Below are 18,255 nucleotides of genomic sequence, written 5' to 3' on the forward strand. Positions count from 1 at the left end.
AATAGCCAAAGGAACGCTCTCGATCATCAGGACGGAATCCCAAGCTAATGTAGTGGGACAAAGAAATTAGCATTTGTCACCCTCGACTTATGAAGGCAGAAACTTTTCTCCGTACAAGCATTGGTGGTTCAGTGGTAGAATTCTCGCCTGCCACGCGGGAGGCCCGGGTTCGATTCCCGGCCAATGCAGTTACTCTTTTCTCGCTGCTTTTTTTTTTTTTTTTTTTTTTCCCCCCCGCTGTTAACATTTAAAACCAAACCACCTCTTCGCTTTTAGTCATAACGCTCAAACAGACACCAGCTCCTTGTCGGTCCGGCTGCGCGGACCTTCTTCCCCCCGTCCCACCAGGCTGGAAGTGACGCAGCCGGATTTGCCTTCAAAAATTGCCGGCGGCGGTGGCGGGAGGAGGCGGTGGGCAGGGCCGGGGCGGGGTCAGCGCCGCTGCGGGAGGAAGGGGGCGGAAAAACTGGAGGGGTCGTGGCTGCTGCCGCCGCCGCGGGTGCGAGCTCCGGAGAGGAGTAAGTGAGCGGGAGGGGCTCGCGGGTTCCGGCCGGGCCGCAGGGACAGGCGGGCCCGGGACAGGGGGCCACAGCTGCGCCCCGTGTGGCGGGGCCACCCCGAGGGTTCCTGGGCACGGGCGGGCTCCGGCTGCTCTGCCCCGCGGCCGGAGGGCCAGGGAACACGGGGGTTGCTGTCGCGACAGCCGTGACCACGGAGCTCGTTGTGTCGGGGCTGTGGCTCACACGTGCTCGGCGCTGCACGGGGCAGCGCTGTCGGGGGCTGCCGCTGCTCGCAGGTGTGGGGCCGGCGCTCCCGGCTGGGCTCCGGGGGCTGCTGGCACTGGCCCAGGCACGGAGCTCTGCTTCCTAAGTCTCCCTTCACCCTCCACCTGCTTTGTTGTTTGGGAGTTTTTTGTTAATGTGCAGTAATCTGCGATGATGCAAGTTTTCTCTCCAGAGAGAGAAGCTCTCTCTGGAGCTGAAATAGCAGGCAGCAATTTCAGATCTCTGTTCAGCCGCGGACCTCTCTAAACTGCCAGAGAAATTTGTTAATTTAACACTGATCGTCAAAAAGAATGTTAGACCCCATGAAGTGGGGAGAAGCCAGTTTAATAAAGCTTTCTGAAAGGCTTTGCTTGGAAAACATAAAATCACCTGCCACCCATGTATCTCTACCTGTTGATTGATTTTTGTAATGTTTTTTGTTTTCCACTCACTGCCAGCCATACTTACGTTTGTGGCTGCTGGTGGTTGTTCTGCTAACTGTTACTGTTAAATACAGCAACTGCACGAGAACCATTTTGTTTAGTATCCAGTAAGTCTGGCAGCTCTCCTTCCCTAGGAATCAACACAGTCACTTGTTGATACCAAATGTTGCATGCCGTGGATGTTATGGAGAAGAGTATTAAAGGTGGAAGGGAACTCGGAGGTGATGCAGGCCATCGTGTCATCAGCAAAAACTGATTCCTGAAAGCTGTTACTTTGGGGTGTTTTTTTCTCTTCTGGCTTGCCAAGAGAACTTTGCAAATATTACAGGGTTGCTTTGATGTCAGAGCCTGTATAGCAGGCTGAAATAATGGAAACATGTGCGCTCTGCCAAAATTCAGGCTCTGGCTTAGTCCAGACATTAAGGTTGGAGCGAAGAACTCCTTGAAAGTATTCTCCATGTATAGTTCGTGCCTTCCAGTCAGCAGGTCCACCACGATAATTGACACACTATCAGTCAATCTCTTCTTTTATTTTTTAAAGTTTGGCGGACTTCTTTGTGTTATGGGATTGATGCAGTGTTCCTGGATTCTAACGTATGACTGAGCAGAAATTACTTACAGTCATTTCCACTGATGATTTCTTGAAGTTATTATGGAAAACATGAAGTATCCCCAGGGTTTTCCTGATAATGGTTATTATGGTTCTTGATAATGGCTGGTATTTTTCAAATGAAATACAAAAATAAGTTCCAAAACCTAATTCTCACAAGCTGTAGGGATCTCGAACTTTTGTTAGGTTCAACCCTTGCTGGACTTGGCTGTTCTATACTCCAGAAATATTTTAGGTCCTTGGAGCAAATGATAAAATGTATTTTGTAACTAGAGGTGGGTTAATTTCAGGGAACCTTATATACCCACAGCTGGTGTGAAGAGCAATTATTCTTGTGAAGTCTGTGTGTTTGTACATAGTGAAGAATTAAACTTGCAAGACAAAGTGCTTAGGTTATTTGCCTTATATCCTGTTCACTGTAAACTTTATGAGCTCTTCTCTGTTTCAGTGACTGTTGGAACATAGATAACTTCACTGGTCATGATTCATGGAAAGGTTGTGGCTGATAAGTGCTGCTTTGACATCCTGTTACGTGACAGCACCAAGTATTTGTAAACACGTGTGATATTGCTAAGTATTTGTAAATACTTTAAAGATTATTAAATAGTGCAGGATTAGTTTTGTGAGAGTTTTAATCCCTTCAGTTCTGGTTTAACTCTGGATTCGTGTGTAGTCATGCCTCTCCCATGTCCTCCACCCTGCTGAGCTGCCCCAGTATATTGTCACCTTCTGCCACAAACTTCAATCTACTTTCAGACTAGTACTCTAACTCTTCTTTTTCCCCCTTAGAGCTGCTTCACCATCTTCACTTACAAGTGCTGCAGACCCATGGACTCTCATTAGTGTATCAGCTGCCTGAAGTTGTGGCAGCAGCAGTGGCACGTCCAGATATAAGCACAGCCAGCAGCTTTTTCTGCCTCTCTTGTACTCAAGAGCCTTGTGTTTGGAAGCCACTTCAAGCTCTTTTGCTCTCATGAGTCAAGATGAAGCAACAAATTAAATTGGTTTTCTAGTTTAAACCAAATTATCTTGCATTTTCAGTAGTACTAATGACACAGGTAGATTCCAATAGCATTATAAGCTTGACTAAGCACCTTCTTCTTTCTTTTTTTTCTTCCCACAAGTTGCTAGCTTAGTCTGCTTACATTTCTGTTTCTGCTTTCTGTCCTTACATTCTCTGCCCTTTCTAACTTGAAAATATCTTTGACTCTTTTATTATGTACAGTGCTATCCTTTTGATCCCAAGCTTTCATATGTTTCTGACTTAGCCTCTTTAGTGTTGTTGTTATTTTCTTCCTAATTCTAGTTATTTTCACATTTCCAGATGAAAACTATTCTTACATAACTTTTTTTTTCTTTTTCTGTATATATAAAGTTGCTGTTCTGCTTGGATTGCTCTACAGCATTCAGTGAAAAAAGTTACCTATGACTTCCCTCTGTATTTAAAAGTCTAGTTTAGTTTTAGTAACTTGTTATTACTTGATTTTTAAAATGTCTATTAGCATCTTGCTCAACTTGTGATTTCAGCAGTGTTAGTCATCGGTTTGAATTCTCAGCACAGGCAAACAGGTGTATCTGGTAGGAGGAGCAGGAGTGGAAAAGCTCGCTCCTAAATACAGCAGGGAAAACTTTAACATCTGTGTGATGATCCATACAGCAGTTGACAAACATCTTCAGGCTCTTTCTCCTGAGGTTAAAACCAACAAAACTCCCAAGCCAAACTGTGTCTCCAAAGCCTAATTAGCTTGGGACATGTTAATCTTTGTAGTTGGCGGTGACATTGACTGTATCAGCTTGTAGGCATCATGGCCAGCTGGGCGAGTGTCTGGCTGGGGTGAGATTACAGCGTGCAGGTTCTGTGATAGCAGGTTCCCTGCTCACCCCACGGGTCCCCTCTGCAGGGATGGCTGTGGGCTGTCAGAGGCCCCTCTTCAGCTCTGCTGCTGCCAGAGTTTTGCTGCTCTGGACTGAAATTTTTGACAGCAGCTAATTTGCTCTAATGGAAGCTGGGGAAAGAAGAGGAAGGAAGCAAATAAAGAAGAGGATGTTGGCTCAGGAATGCCTGAGCTGTGTTTCTGTGTGTGAAACTACTTGGGAAGGGGACAGAAAAAGGAGTGAAAGCCCTAAAATGTTTCATTTGTACCTAGCAGTCCCTCTTTACAATGGAGAGCTCACATTTTAGCAATAGGTTGGCAGGTGTGTGCAAAGAGTGGCTTCTGAAACCTCTGATGATTTGTCTGATCTCGACCCTGACCTGGTCCTGAAATATATTCAGCCCTAAGTCTGTTTATTGCGCATGTGAATTTAGTGCCTCTTACATTCTTTAAATAGTTGATCTGTATCAAGTGTGCTTCATCCCAGGGCTTAGCTGGAGTTGCTTGTCTGCAGTTGCTTCTTCCTGGCACTGGGTACAGGTACCAAAATGAGAGCAGGATGACTCTGTTGCAGGCGTGTTTTTATGCTGATTTTAATGTTTTCTGTGCCTGGTTAGGAAATTATGAGGAGAGTGGGGAAATTCTTGGTGTGTAAGAGACAAGTGGAGACAGCATGAGTGTGTTGGAGAAGAAGGGGCTGGGGTATGTAAGACACTGGCAATAATGTGGGACAACTGTTCCCACAGGGACAGTGGCACTGTAAAGAATGAGTCTACTTCTACTGCTTCTATTTACACTGTACTTGTATAAATAATATTTCTGTACTATTCTAATCTAAAAGTGCAGATTCTGTTAGGGCTGCAAAGTGGAAGTAGTCACAGTCTATGATGTTTGCTCCAAAAACCATAAACAAGCACCACTGACAGGGAAAAGCAGCATGGTTTGAACAATGTGTTAAATAAAATGGGTGGTTGCACACTAAATGTTTAATTGTGGCTTTTGCTTACCTTTCAGTGTTAACTTAAAGAGCCTTGATGTTTTTCAGGGGTTTCTTTGTAGGTGTAAGAATGAAGCTTATAGGAAGGTGCAAGGTGGGCGTGGAAGGTGGATATTTATTTTAAAGAAACATTGAATAAAATTGAAGAATTGTAAAATGAAGCTAATGGAAGAATAGTGTTTTCCAAAAGGCAAGACTTGTAATAATGCATTTAAGTCTGCACATCTTACATGGGCTTTTTGACAGAATCTCCAGGACAAGAAACAAAGCTGTGATGTGAAAAGCTTAATTTTTACTAACAGAACATCAATTAGCATTTTATATGTATGACATTCATTTTAGACCTTGTTTTTGTAACCAGTGTTTTCTCAGCTTCTATGTTTTGATATGCCAAATGAGGTAATAAGCATATGAAAATACTTGCAAAAAATTGTTTCAGTCCTCAGTTGGTTTTTTACTTCTTTAATATTTCCTAATTTTTTTCAGCTTCATGTTGAACATGAGCCTTGTTATGATCATTGAGAATGTGAAGTTGGCCCGTGAATATGCCTTACTGGGAAATTACGACTCTGCCATGGTCTACTACCAGGGAGTTCTTGACCAAATGAATAAGTATTTGTACTCTGTGAGAGATACCTATCTGCAACAGAAATGGCAGCAGGTAAATAGCACTTTTCTGGCACATTTTGAGGGAAAAGCATTGAAGTAGCAGGAATTGCCTATCTTACTGCAAACAAAAATGTAAAAAAACTTACCCCGGTCTCATACACTAGTGTTGTTACATATAGGCTTCTTTTTTGTTACATAGACTTGTTTAAGTCATCTTTATGACTTCTTTGTCTGACAGTGGCAGAACAGTCAGTGGAACATGGCTCTGAGGAGCAAGGGCACTGTCTGCCCTGACAGCTATGCTGATGAGTATCCCTGCTATGCTCAAGTTTTTTAGCCTGGTATCTTTAGGGTCTTATTTCCCTCAATGTTTTAGTGGGACTAAGGTCCTTAACAGCAAGTTGATAATTTGTCCTCAACAAAAACTCTCTTTTGTTTTCATTGATATTCTGCCTATGAGGTTGATACTTTTGATTGATATTCAGTCTGTTAGGTTCTGTCATACCTATTAAATCTGCAAAATTTGTCAAAAGTCTCTTTGATATTTAATCCAAAATCTCTTCGTTTGTTCTTTTAATGTGCTGAGGAAGGCAGAAAAACCTCCTTAATATCTAATGTGCATAATTCTTGTTTATTGAAGTAGAATTAGGTAGCTCATTAAACCCTGTGGAATCCATCCAGGCATTTCATGGGCTTGAACAGAGGACTGTTACAAACTTATTTCCAATGTGCTTAATCTACCTTTTTTTTTTTTTTTTTGAATCAGGTTTGGCAGGAGATAAGTGTGGAAGCTAAGCATGTGAAAGATATAATGAAAACACTGGAGAGTTTTAAACTAGACAATACTCCATTGAAAGCCTCACAACAAGAATTACCAGCTCACGATGCAGAAGTCTGGTCTTTGCCAGTACCTGCTGAACGTAGGTAAGAGGAAACGCGGAGACCTAAATTAATATTTATCAGGACAAAGTGTGCTTGGACTTCAGCCTGTTGTGGTGTAGTTCTTGCTATTGAGCTTAGGTGTGTAACACTCGCACCAGCAGCTTGACACCATTTGTGGTGAAGGAGGTGTCAGGTGGATGTTCTGAGGGTTTTATCTTACATAGTCCTGACTAATGTCAAGGTTCTTCGCCCCACACACTGTTGCCCGAGTTGTTTAGTTTTTGGTTTTGAGTTTTTATTTCACTTTTGTATCTGTTGGTGTTAATTAGCTGGTTCAGGATGCTAAAGAGATTGTTCTGTGTGTCTAGTGGTTTTTGTTTGGTTTTTTTTGTGAGTAGCTATCTGACTTGGTTCACTAGAAGTTCTAACACATGCCAGTGGTAGCATGAAGGAGGAGACAAGAGTATGTGCAAAGCAGACACAGAGCTGTGCATTTTGACAGAAAGTGGTTGTTAGGTTACTTTAGCTGTATTGTCAAATTATTGTTTGCTGGTTAATTTTTTTGGATCTCCATATTACTTCTACTGATGAAAGATACAAAGCATGGCATTTGTTTTAACCAGGTGAACCCTGGGCTTGTGGCACAAGGAAAATGGATTTTCAGTCACTATCTAAAAATACCTGCCTTGTTTCTGACATTCAGATTTTTATCTTGAGCCATGTGGCTTTTCAGTTTGTAGCCAGCTGATTTGGTTATGTGGTGCTCACCAGTGGCTTTACACTGAGGCTTTTGCATATGTTACAACTAACCAGACCTTCGCCCGGACCCAGGAAGCGTCAGTCTGCTCCGTGCAGTGACTGCAGAGGGCACAGCAATCGCGTGAGCGCAGCTGCCAGGGGCTCCCACCGCCCGTCCTCTCGGAACCCCAGCGATAAAGGGAAGGCAGTCCGCAGCCGGGAAAAAAAGGATCAGCAAAACAAAGGAAAAGAGGAAAAGGTAAGCTGGAAAATAACTTCATGGAGTTGAGAAGCTCAGTTGTGCTTTCTTACTATTGACTGTATTATAAAATGCCTATAAAATGTTTCTTCTGTTCACGTCAGTGTGCTGATTCGAATCTCACCTTGTAAGGTGTCTTTTCTTTGTGCACAGTGTTGGTTATGGGTTAATTAAAAACAAGCAATCGCTCTGAGAAGTTGGGATCTGGTAAATGTATCTGAAGGTGGGTGCCAAGAAGGTATTTCCAGGCTCTTCTTGGTGATGCCAAGCAATAGGACAAGAGGCAACAGACAGGAATTGGAAGTTCTACCTGAACATGAGGAAGCACTTTCTTACTGTGTGGGTAACCACACACTGGAACAGGTTGTCCAGAGGGGTTGTGGAGTCTCCCTCTCTGGGGATACTAGGAACTGTCTAGATACAATCCCGTGCCTTTTTTTTGTTTCTTTTTTTTTTTCTTTTGAGATACATTGCTAGCTTCATACTCTCTTAGTTGTAAATGAACAAAATGCCTGTATACTTGAATTATGATCTGTTCTTGGCAGAGTGCTTTAATTTTTGTGCTCTGGTCACCATAAATTTAGCAGATGACCAAGGTAAGAGACCATACAGGAAACAGCAGATTCATTGCTTTCCAGGGTCTAAATAAATCAAATATCCATGCAATAGTTTGTTAGCTTCAGCAGCCTTAAGTTGTGGCAGGGTGTCATGGCCTGTGGAGGTAGTATAATCTATGAGGGTAGAATTGTTTAGCTGTGTAAGCTACTACTTTTATTAGGAGCTAAATTAGATTGCCTCTGAGTGATAATCCTCTCCCCATCAAATATATCCACAGAGAGACAGGATAGGTTTCTTTTTCTCTTTTACAGTTGTTCTGTCATCACCAGTGCTTGCTGTTAAATGTATAAAACCAGGGTATGTCTAGTGCATTTTATTTCCTTTCAGTTGCATGGTCTCTGCTGTTTGAGCCCTTTCAACTATGTAGCTTCTTTGCTTTGATTCTGCTGCAGAGCTGCTTCTCTGCTGTTCATGTCCATGCTTCTGTATCAGTTAATTAGCTCTGGTTTTACCCCTGTGGTCTCCCTGCAGATCACCATTGCTCATTCTACATATGGAAGTCATGCTTAATTTTTTTTGTTGTTGTGTCCCACATACATGGCATATTTGTGACACTTTGTGGTCCAGTCTTACACATAATTTTCCCCTGCTGTGTCTCATATAGTTTCAGATTTCTTTGGGACAAGAGGCAGAAACTGTTACACTGGGATAGGTGTATGGGGTTTTGATTAGGTACCAAAACAAAGAAACTGCATCAGTACAACATGCTGGCTTTGGGGAGAAGGAAATGGAACCAGGGCAGTACAGAAATCTGGGTGAAACACACAGATCCATCCTCCAGTGCAGCTGTAATATGGATGCTTCATAATTTTCATGCTGGTTTATGTTGCCACCTTCTAAAAATACGATGCTGTTGTGGACTTACGGTAAAAATTCATTAGTAGCATGACCTTTGTTATGTATTTACATTGTTATATCCTTTATATGTAGAACAAATCCACATCTGAGATTTCAGAGTCTGAACCAAAGAAATTTGATAGTACTGGATATGACAAAGATTTAGTAGAAGCTTTGGAAAGAGATATCATTTCTCAGAATCCCAACATCCGATGGTAAGTTTGAGTACTGCTGCTAATCTCTTGAGCTGTTTCTGTTTCCTCTCATGTGATATGACAAGAATTAAGTATTTTAACAGATACTTACATATAAAAAGGTACATACAGGTTTTCCTTATTGCCTTTAAACAGGCAACTAAACTTTTTATGTGGTTGAATACTTCTAGAACTCAAAAAATTTTTTTTCCCCACATATATTCATATAATAGTTTGGGCTGATGGACCTTTAAAGATCAACTAAAGTAGTCCCCTGCCATGGCAGGGACATCTTTCTCTAAATCAGGTTGCCTAAAGTCTTGTCCAACTTGGCCATACAAAGCTTCTCACAATTTTCTGAGAGTCCTAAGATCAATTTTTGAGATATTCTTTTTCAGTGTAAAAGTTTCTAATTTCTATCAGTGTATCTTTATTTGAAAATCTGTTTTCCTACTCTGGGGCATATCAAGACAGAAAACTGATTAATAAATAAGTTATGTCAATATAGGAACCCTTTGAAATGTTGCTGGATGTAATGTGGCCACTAGTATAAAATATAACCCTGTGCCAGTACCTTTACATAAACGTGTTAAATATTAAACCTTATATAAAGGTTTAATATAAACCTTATGTAAAGGTTGTTTTGTGTTCCAAATGTTTCCAAGCTTAGGTGGTTTTGTGAGGATTAAATGAGCAAAATTCTTCTAGCAAATAAAGTAGGCTTTAAAAAAAAACAGTCCCACAAAACGCTTTGTGTTTTGTACATGCAACTGCCTTGTATTTCAGTTTAATATTTAAATATATGTTTCAGTTTTAATACTGAATCTTAAGTTACTACTTCAGATTTTAAACTAGTTCTTCATATAGATGTGTTTTGAAACCAAAATGTTACTTGGGCACATGCTGATAAGAGGAATGCCCTGAAAGTTGCTTTCAAGGAAACAAGACCAGCCTATAAGGTATCTAAGAACTAATACTTTTGTAACTCTGAAAAATAATTCTAAAAATTATGTTTAATTCTGCTCCATTTACTAGTCTTCAGCAAGTTGTTCTTGTAACAATGAAAGATGTTATTTAAGTTTCAGGGACATCCAACCTCTCAGCAAAACAAGAAAGTATAATTGGTAGTTAGCCCAAGTTTAACCAACCTACTTTCTTCTGCTTGTCTTTCTCTGAATACTGACAGTGTTGCTCTAATGAAATAGTTCATGGGTTTTTTTGCTTTTGCATCCATCCGGAGTCTGCCAGGCAGATGTCAATTGTAGCTGTTACAGGCTTTTGCCTTTAGAACATAAATCTAATTCATTTTCCTGAATTATTTATGGGAGAACCAATGTGTAACAATAAGTTTAATTGTGCAGTTTTTTGAGCTGTGGAGTGATTCTTTTGCCTGCTGTCTGAATCTGTCAAACAATTTTCTATTTCTTGTCAGGGATGACATTGCTGATTTAGTAGAAGCCAAAAAGCTGCTTAAGGAAGCTGTAGTTTTACCAATGTGGATGCCAGAGTTCTTCAAGGGGATTAGAAGACCGTGGAAGGTATGAAAAAATCTGCTCCTGTGATCAGAAGTAGGATTTAGAGATTGGGTCTTGGCAGAGCAAGAAATTCCAAATGTTGTAGAGTTTAAATAAATTCCTCCTGTGTTTGAGTTACAGAACAACTGTAAAAATTTATTGTAAGTAATAACAAAATAAAGATGTCAGTCAGATACCTGCACACTCTCTTCAGCTAGGTGTTTGCTAGTGAGCAATGACAATAATTACCTACCTTTGAATAACTTTCAAGGGAAATTTTACATCCAGTAGTTAACTATTACACTAAACAAACTGTAAAATTCTCTGTTTTGATTCTTGTCAACGTGGTTCTTTTTCATTTTTATAGGGTGTGCTGATGGTTGGTCCTCCTGGTACTGGAAAGACCCTCCTAGCAAAAGCTGTAGCCACTGAATGCAAGACAACTTTTTTCAATGTTTCTTCTTCCACACTTACCTCAAAATACAGAGGAGAATCTGAGAAACTTGTTCGTCTGCTGTTTGAAATGGTGATTTAAATTTCTGAACATGAACAGAGAGATAATGAAGTAGAATCACCTTTGGAACAGTGAAACCTTACCAAGGTTTCAAACTTATAGCATATATAAACAGCTCTCCAAGCTTGGAATGCTTGGGGCATTTCTGATTTGCCCATTTGCATTTAAAGATTATTCCTAAATGGATTTATAAAAGCTGAAAAATAGGTAGTCTTTTATTTTCAGGGTTAGATTGCTACATTAGAGGTAGCTCACTATAAGCTGGTGAGTGCTGCAGAACAGACTTGAATGGAAATCTAGGGATGGAATTAATTGCCTTCTGGGTGAGAACCCTATTTAGATTGTGTGCTTTGTTGTTTTTGTGGGTGGTTTTTTGTTTGTGGTTAAAAGAAGAGGCCTTCCAAACTTTAGTTGGCTTCAGAGCACATAATACTTGAAATAATACTCAGAAAATAGTTGTCTTTTTTCCCATGTGTTACCAGTGTGTGCAGTGTTTACTAGAGTGCCCAGTACTGAAGGGAACAGCAGAAGTAAAATTGCAGTAGTCAGAAAAGGCAAGAAATAAAAGATCTTTTACATTATAGTTTGTTAGGCAGGATACCAGCTCATTTAATGTGATGGGTCAAAAATGCATATAACACAATGAACAGCATCTCAACTGCTCTAATACAATAGCTTTTATTATCCTGGATCCTTGTCTTTAAATGCTCTTGTTTTCAAAAAGGTCAGTTATTTTGCAGTTGACCTGTCTCTTGGACAGCCTCCATGTCCTGATGTCCCAGCTTAACATTCATCTGGCTTTAACTGAAATACTATTCAAGCAATCTGTGATGACTTTCACAGTTTAAAATGTTACTCCTAATGTGGGAAACAGCCTATAGCTCATGAAATGTTTGTTTTGAGGTCTAACAACTACAGAACTTTGCCAAAAGCCCTTCTACTCAAAGGCTCTGAATGAATGCACAGCTGCTCTGTACCTGAGGGCTGGGGTCTGAGAGGGATTGATGGGGATTGTTTGATACTTGGGGTAAATACATCATTACTCAGCTCTGAATATGCTGCTACTTCTTAAATGGGAGTGAACTGCTATTTCAGCTTGTGCTTTATCTTTTGCTTTCTCCAGGCTCGATTTTATGCCCCAACAACCATATTTATTGATGAGATAGACTCCATCTGTAGCCGCAGGGGAACTTCGGAGGAGCATGAAGCCAGCCGACGTGTGAAGGCAGAACTGCTAGTGCAGATGGATGGTAAATAACCTGATCACTGGGAACTGCTGGACTGGAGGAAACTTGAGGGAGGAAAAAAACAAAAAAAACCCAAAAAACAAAAACAAAACAAAAAAACACCAAACCAAAACAAAAAAACCCCCAAAAACAAACAAACAAACAAAAAAAAAAACCAAAAAAAAAAAAAACCAAAAAAAAAAAAAAACACAAAGCCAAAAAAACCCCATGAAAACTTCATTCTTCAGAAGCAGTTTTTCAAAAGCTGTACATGAAATTGGGGTTAACAGCCACAAGTGACATTATTTAATGATCTTTTGGCCTCTGAGCTATGATCTTGTATTAGTGATTCAGAATAAGGAAGATTCAGTAGAAAATACAAGATTTCAAAAGAGTAGCAGAAAAAAAACCTGCTTCTCTCAGTCTTTGCCTGGCATATCACTCACTTCTTCCAAATTAAGTAAAAAGTGCTTCAAAAGAACTGTTACCTATTTTTATTTTAACTTCAAAAGCAGCATTACTTTTCATTTCTTTGGGATCTCTTTTTCTCCTAAAAATATAAATAACAAGTGAAGATCTTCTGTTTTATAGAAATGGTTGGGAGAGTTTTCATTTTAAAACACTGATTTCACTACAAATATGTGGCTAAAATTTCACAAATCAATGAAGTTCAAAAGTAGGTAACAATGCAGAGTTGCTACAGAGAGCCTCCATTTCATATTCTGGGGAGCAGAGAGAAGGAAAGGAACTACTGAGAACTGCTAATCTATGGACTGCTTTGTGATAGAATTCCATGAGTCAGAAGATTTGCATATTTATTTCTCCTTCTCTGATGTTCGTACCGTTTTATTTTTGTCTTTAAAGAGCAGCAGAGCTCCAATACTGTTCTCATATCAAGTATGTGCATAATCTGATTTTATTAGTAAGAACTATTTCCATCCTTTTACTTAGGCATTAATAAATTGTGTTTTATATGCAGACTCTCAGGCAGACTAGGTACAGCAGCTATCCCACAGCCCAATCCTGTTGTTCTGAGCAAAAGCAGTAGATATAGAGAGTAGCAACTTTAATGAAATTACCTTCTTCCTGTTGTAACAGATTCATAGTGTTTATAAACTCAGGTGTTCTGTCTCTAAGAAGTTGTGATTTGGTCCACCAAATTGAAACATTCACTTCAGCAGTTTGCACAGTCCACCTGTGCATATGAAACATTTGGCCTGACTTAAGAAGTGAGGGCACCTTTTAGGGGAGTCATGCTGCCTTGGTGTGGCTGTTGGTGAATACTGTGGGGGATGTTTGTTGGTTTTTGGTGTGGTGGTGGTGTTGGGCGTTGCTTTGTTTCCTCACCAGCTGCCACAAGATGTCGGTGTGAAAACTGAACCACTCTTGTGGCAGAAGTACAAACAATTCTGCTGTAAAACCATTCTGGCCATGATAGGGAGGAACTTCCTGGTCTGAGCAGTGTCCTGTGCCCCTGCTGCTGTTCAAACCAGGCTTCCATTCATGCTTGCAGGCTGTCACAGAGATGAAAAAGCAAACTCTGTTGCGCTTGGTGATTCTGTTACGCTTGGGCTCGTTAAAGTGCAATAGAGTACAGTTCTGCTTTAATACTGCAGAAGTGTTTTCTCTATACATGAAATTTCAATAAACATGTATATTTTACCTCCTCTATTCTGGACTGCAGGTGTTGGGGGGGCTACTGAAAATGAGGATCCTTCTAAGATGGTCATGGTACTTGCTGCTACTAATTTTCCTTGGGATATTGATGAAGCCCTAAGACGGAGACTAGAAAAGAGAATTTACATTCCTTTACCATCAGGTATGAAGAATTGGGGAGAGGAGTGGTTAAAAATTCTAAAATCTAAACTTTATCAACATTCCTTTAGTTTTGACCACTGGGTTTAAAAATCTAATTGATACATGTATGCAAATTCACTTATGGATTCAGGGACCAGCTTAAATCTAAACATGAACATTTACCCTTGTAGCAAGTACAGCGTCCTTTTTCTCATTCTTCCCTCTTATCCTCCTTCAATTTATTGTTTATCTTCAGAGAGGAAATTGTACAGACTCAATTTTCTTTTCTCTGATTAGCCAAAGGTAGAGAGGAACTCCTCAAAATAAATCTGCGAGAGCTGGAACTGGCTGATGATGTTGACCTTGCAAACATAGCTGAGAAGATGGAGGGTTATTCAGGTGCAGACATTACCAATGTATGCAGGTAAGCTGACATTGCATCATTTGTGTTACTACTGCTGCAAACTTTGGGAAAACTGTTTGTAATGTGGCCAGTTTACATGATTAAAGTTATTGGATAAAAATGGACTGTAACTTGTCTTTTATGTATGGCTGAAGGGTGAAATCCTGCATTAATATTTCCATTTGAAGAGTAGTTGCAACCTAGTAATCTAATAAGTTGTGATTTAGGTAAAATTCCACCTTCCTTCATATAGACTAAATTCCATGCATGAGGATTATCCAGAGGATGGTTAACTTGTGGAGTTGCAGTCATTCTGTTTGGGCTATATGATTGCTGCAGAAATCCATGTGAGAGACAACAGTGATATAGATTAGAATAACTAAAGTAAAACCATGGAGTTTTCTTCTTTCATGATACAGAAAAGGTGTACAGTCTTGTGTGATGGTGCAAGAGCTGTGTACCCAGCACATTGGTTTTGTGATGAGACTGACTAAAGTTTTCTGCTACCTCCTTCATTTCCCGGTCTCCTCAGTATTGTTGGCATACAGTTGTTTGTGGGCCTATTCTCTAGCCTAGATTCCTGGAATAATTGACTAAAAATATCTTCTAATTCTTCCCTTATATTTTCTTTGACAAATGGGGAAGGGAAGGAGGGGACTGATCTGTTAAGAGATGAGTGTCAGCTGTCCTGTTTGCATCAAAGACTTGCGCTTGCACAGCTGTGGCAGTGGCAAGCTCTGAGACCTGCAATAGGGGACAGAGAACTGAAGCTGCTTAGATGCTGTTGTGTTGTGATGAGTGCCTGTGTAACGCTGCTTTCAGGCTTTGGAGGTAGCACTGAAGCGTGGCAGGGCAAGGCTTGAGCTCCCAGATGTTCCAGCCCAACCTGTGTGGGCTTTGAGCAGGGTGAGAGAGCAGGAGTAAAAGCACCTCTGGCTTCTCCCTCCAACGCGGCTCCGTTTCTCGCCTAGATTCTTAATGGGGCTCTGCAGACAGTGTCAGCACAGCTGAGAGGAATGTGCTGTGCCACAGGGATGAAAGCAAAGCTTGTACACAAAGCTGCCACCAAGGCTCTGTCAGCAGGGCCACTGCAGGCTGAGCTAAAAGTTTGGAGCCTCAGTAGAGTTTCCTGAACAAACCTTGCGCACTGTCTGGGAAAAGAATGGTATGTTAGTTGCTCTGAATCTGTGTTGTGGAGATTTGTTTCATTTTGTAGATTTGTGAGATGAATTTCTGGTGTTCTTTTGATCTTTGGTTCTGCTTTGAAAGGAGTTTGTGCTAATAGGTTCATGTTATATGATAGAGAATTTATTTGGTCTGCTGCTTTGTGCATTTTAGCTGCAGTTTGTCTCCTCCAGTCTGTTCAGTGTTTGTTGTTTGTAATTAATTTTATACTGACTATCAATACAATTATTTTAGAAATGAAAATACTTGTAATGTTTTTCAGTGAAATTTATGTGTGTATGTATTTGTGCATAATTAATTTTTATTTTTTTAACCAAACCCCCTTTGTACAAATACTATTAAAAAAAAACCATCTGAATCTTCTACATCTGAATCTTCTATTTGTGGCCATTTCTGAAGTGATGACTGAGGTGGCAGCAAGCAGAAATCCAGATGAACTGAGATTTGGATGTACATGGTTTGAAATCACTAAGAAAGCACTCATATTATTGTGTAGTTACACTTTGTTCATGGTGTCAGGAGAAATAGCTCTTGGATATGATTGTTTCATTTCCATTGAGACAAAAAGATGTGGATGATTTAAAAGTGCTTTATTATGGTTCAGGCTCTCAGGATAGAAGCAGGATATAGTTCAGACTTGTTTACTCTGTCAGTCCTTCCTAGTGACACAAGCCAAGAGCTCTAGTTTACTGAAATTACCCTCCTATCTTAAAGAATTTGAGGTGAAGTCCAAAGTTTGCTGAGCCAGAGTGAGAACCAGTCAGAGGTAACACTACAGTTGGTAGCAGTCAGCATATAACCAGGGGGAGATGAAGGTGAACCTTCATTTTAAAATCCAGGAAATACAAAATGCATCCAAATTGCAGATTAGATGTGAGTATGAACTAACTTTGAATTGTTTTGGGTGGACTGTCAGTGTTGAAAGGCCTTTAAACAGAACTGGTCCCTGCTGTGTCTGGGAGTGGGTGGCTGCCTGGTTTTTGTATAGGGTTTTGATGCTTCTTCAGGCACCAAGAGTACATTTGAGAAAGCACCAGGAGTTCAGTTTGGAATGACTGTCCATAAAATGACTTCACAAAAGGAAGTGGTGGCAGCTGCACTTCAGTTCTATCAGTGTATTAAGGTGTATGATGGGCTTGTAGGTTGGTTGGTTGGCTGGATTGTTTTTGCTGGACTTTCTGGTTTTTTTAACTGCTGTCTGCAAGCAAATTAGATGCATGGAATGTCCCCTCAACTCATTGTGTAACAATAGCTTATGGTTTACAAATGATGTTGTAACAGTGAAGGGTGGTGATACTTGGTTGAGATGAAGTTCAACGAGACAATCTTTTGGTTGTTCTGAAATTTTAGTTCCTGTATTAAGAGATTTTTAATTTATTAAATAACACTGAGATGAGCTCTGGAGCATGGTGCTAATAATATGAAGGTTGTGGATTCAATCCCTGTACAGGCCATTCATTTAAGAGTCAGACTTGATGATCCTTGTGGGTCCCTTCCGGCTTGGAATATTCTGTGATTCTGTGAGTTATTTACTAAATTCCTGAAGTCTGACAGTTAGGGTTTCCTTTAGCTGGAGGGAATGGTAATGAAACAGAACATGCTCAAACCATTTTTCTAAGTCCTTCTGGAAGACAAGGTTTAAGTTTTTCTCTCTTTGGATTCTCACCTTCTGACATTTCACAATATACTATTGTGATATCACCAAGATTACAGTTGCATCTTTTATACTGTTAGATTAGCAGCGTTTTCTTGTTATTATTGGATCTGTAACAATGAATGGGTAGGAACTTCAGCCTTCCAGTGTTACCTAATTATCACCTCACTAGCTCATCACCTGCTGCCACCAGATTTACTGCTGGAAATCTCAATTTAGTGAAACCTAACACTAAAGAAAATGGCACACTTGTAAAAGTGCTTAGTGCTCATTAAGGCCTGAAGTTTGAGGAGCTACAGACAGAACAGATTTTGTTATTTAACATTTAGCTCTTGAGTGTAGAGGTTGGAGGTAGAGACTGTTGACTTCCCCATCTTTGAAGTGGGATTCCTGTTCAAACCAGGAAGCATTCAAAACACTCCAGCTACTCCTTCTATATCTAGGAGGAGTGAAATTGTTATTGCCTTGTTCCTGTTTAAAAAGCAGCTACATCAAAGGCATGCAGTGACAGCAGCCTGTCTTTACCTCAGTCAGTTTGTCTTTACCTCTTTTGCTTAGCCTATGAATAGTAGCTCTTCAGATATCCATGAGGATAATGCCATGTTTGAAAAATATGGATAACATGGTATTGTAGCTTGTACAAGCACTTGGAGATATTCCCATGAAAGTTTACAGTTCTTTATTGAATCTTTTTGAATGCAGCAGCTTAACTGGAATGCTGTGTTGAGCCTTTCAAACAACTGAACTCACCATCCTGCATTGAATAATGATTTTATTTTCTTACCCTCCTGACCAGAGATGCATCATTGATGGCTATGAGGAGGCGTATTGAAGGCTTGACACCAGAAGAAATCAGAAATCTTCCCCGAGATGAAATGCACATGCCAACAACTATGGAAGACTTTGAAATAGCTTTGAAGAAAGTTTCTAAATCTGTTTCTGCTGCGGACATTGAGAAATATGAGAAATGGATAGTTGAGTTTGGATCATGTTGAGTTGTGTTCTCTGGAAGAAGCCACCTTATGTCTTAAAACAGCTTTAGAAGTAATTGGTGATGTGTCAGTGCACTGCGTGCTCTTTTTAACTTTTGTAATTTAAGAGCAACAGATGTCTAAATAAATTTTTTTCTAAAATGCA

The 18,255-nt window shown here is 40.2% G+C and overlaps 1 protein-coding gene and 1 non-coding gene across 4 annotated transcripts; both read left to right on the top strand.

Annotated features, from left to right (window-relative positions):
• The first annotated feature begins 117 nt into the window (after window positions 1-117).
• Window positions 118-188, top strand: TRNAG-GCC (transfer RNA glycine (anticodon GCC)). Its single transcript has one exon. It is a non-coding gene; the product is annotated as a tRNA-Gly (tRNA).
• Window positions 189-437: 249 nt separating this feature from the next.
• KATNA1 (katanin catalytic subunit A1) lies at window positions 438-18,255 on the top strand. Of its 3 annotated transcripts, XR_010783257.1 has the most exons (12): window positions 438-518; window positions 5,175-5,349; window positions 6,064-6,221; window positions 6,993-7,176; window positions 8,725-8,846; window positions 10,258-10,363; window positions 10,707-10,865; window positions 11,977-12,103; window positions 13,764-13,898; window positions 14,174-14,300; window positions 15,251-15,444; window positions 17,915-18,018. XR_010783257.1 is itself a non-coding variant. In XM_066545723.1 (11 exons), the coding sequence occupies exons 2-11, from the start codon at window positions 5,179-5,181 to the stop codon at window positions 18,111-18,113; spliced, it is 1,488 nt and encodes a 495-aa protein (XP_066401820.1). In that variant the 5' UTR covers window positions 438-518; window positions 5,175-5,178; the 3' UTR covers window positions 18,114-18,255. The 3 variants fall into 3 exon arrangements, 2 of the variants coding, with proteins under 2 accessions (XP_066401820.1, XP_066401821.1); XM_066545723.1 differs by lacking the exon at window positions 15,251-15,444 and having other exon boundaries at window positions 17,915-18,255; XM_066545724.1 differs by lacking the exon at window positions 15,251-15,444 and having other exon boundaries at window positions 7,011-7,176; window positions 17,915-18,255.

The sequence above is a fragment of the Molothrus aeneus genome, chromosome 3 (genome assembly GCF_037042795.1).
Source record: "Molothrus aeneus isolate 106 chromosome 3, BPBGC_Maene_1.0, whole genome shotgun sequence".
In the NCBI taxonomy this organism is placed as follows: Eukaryota; Metazoa; Chordata; class Aves; order Passeriformes; family Icteridae; genus Molothrus; species Molothrus aeneus.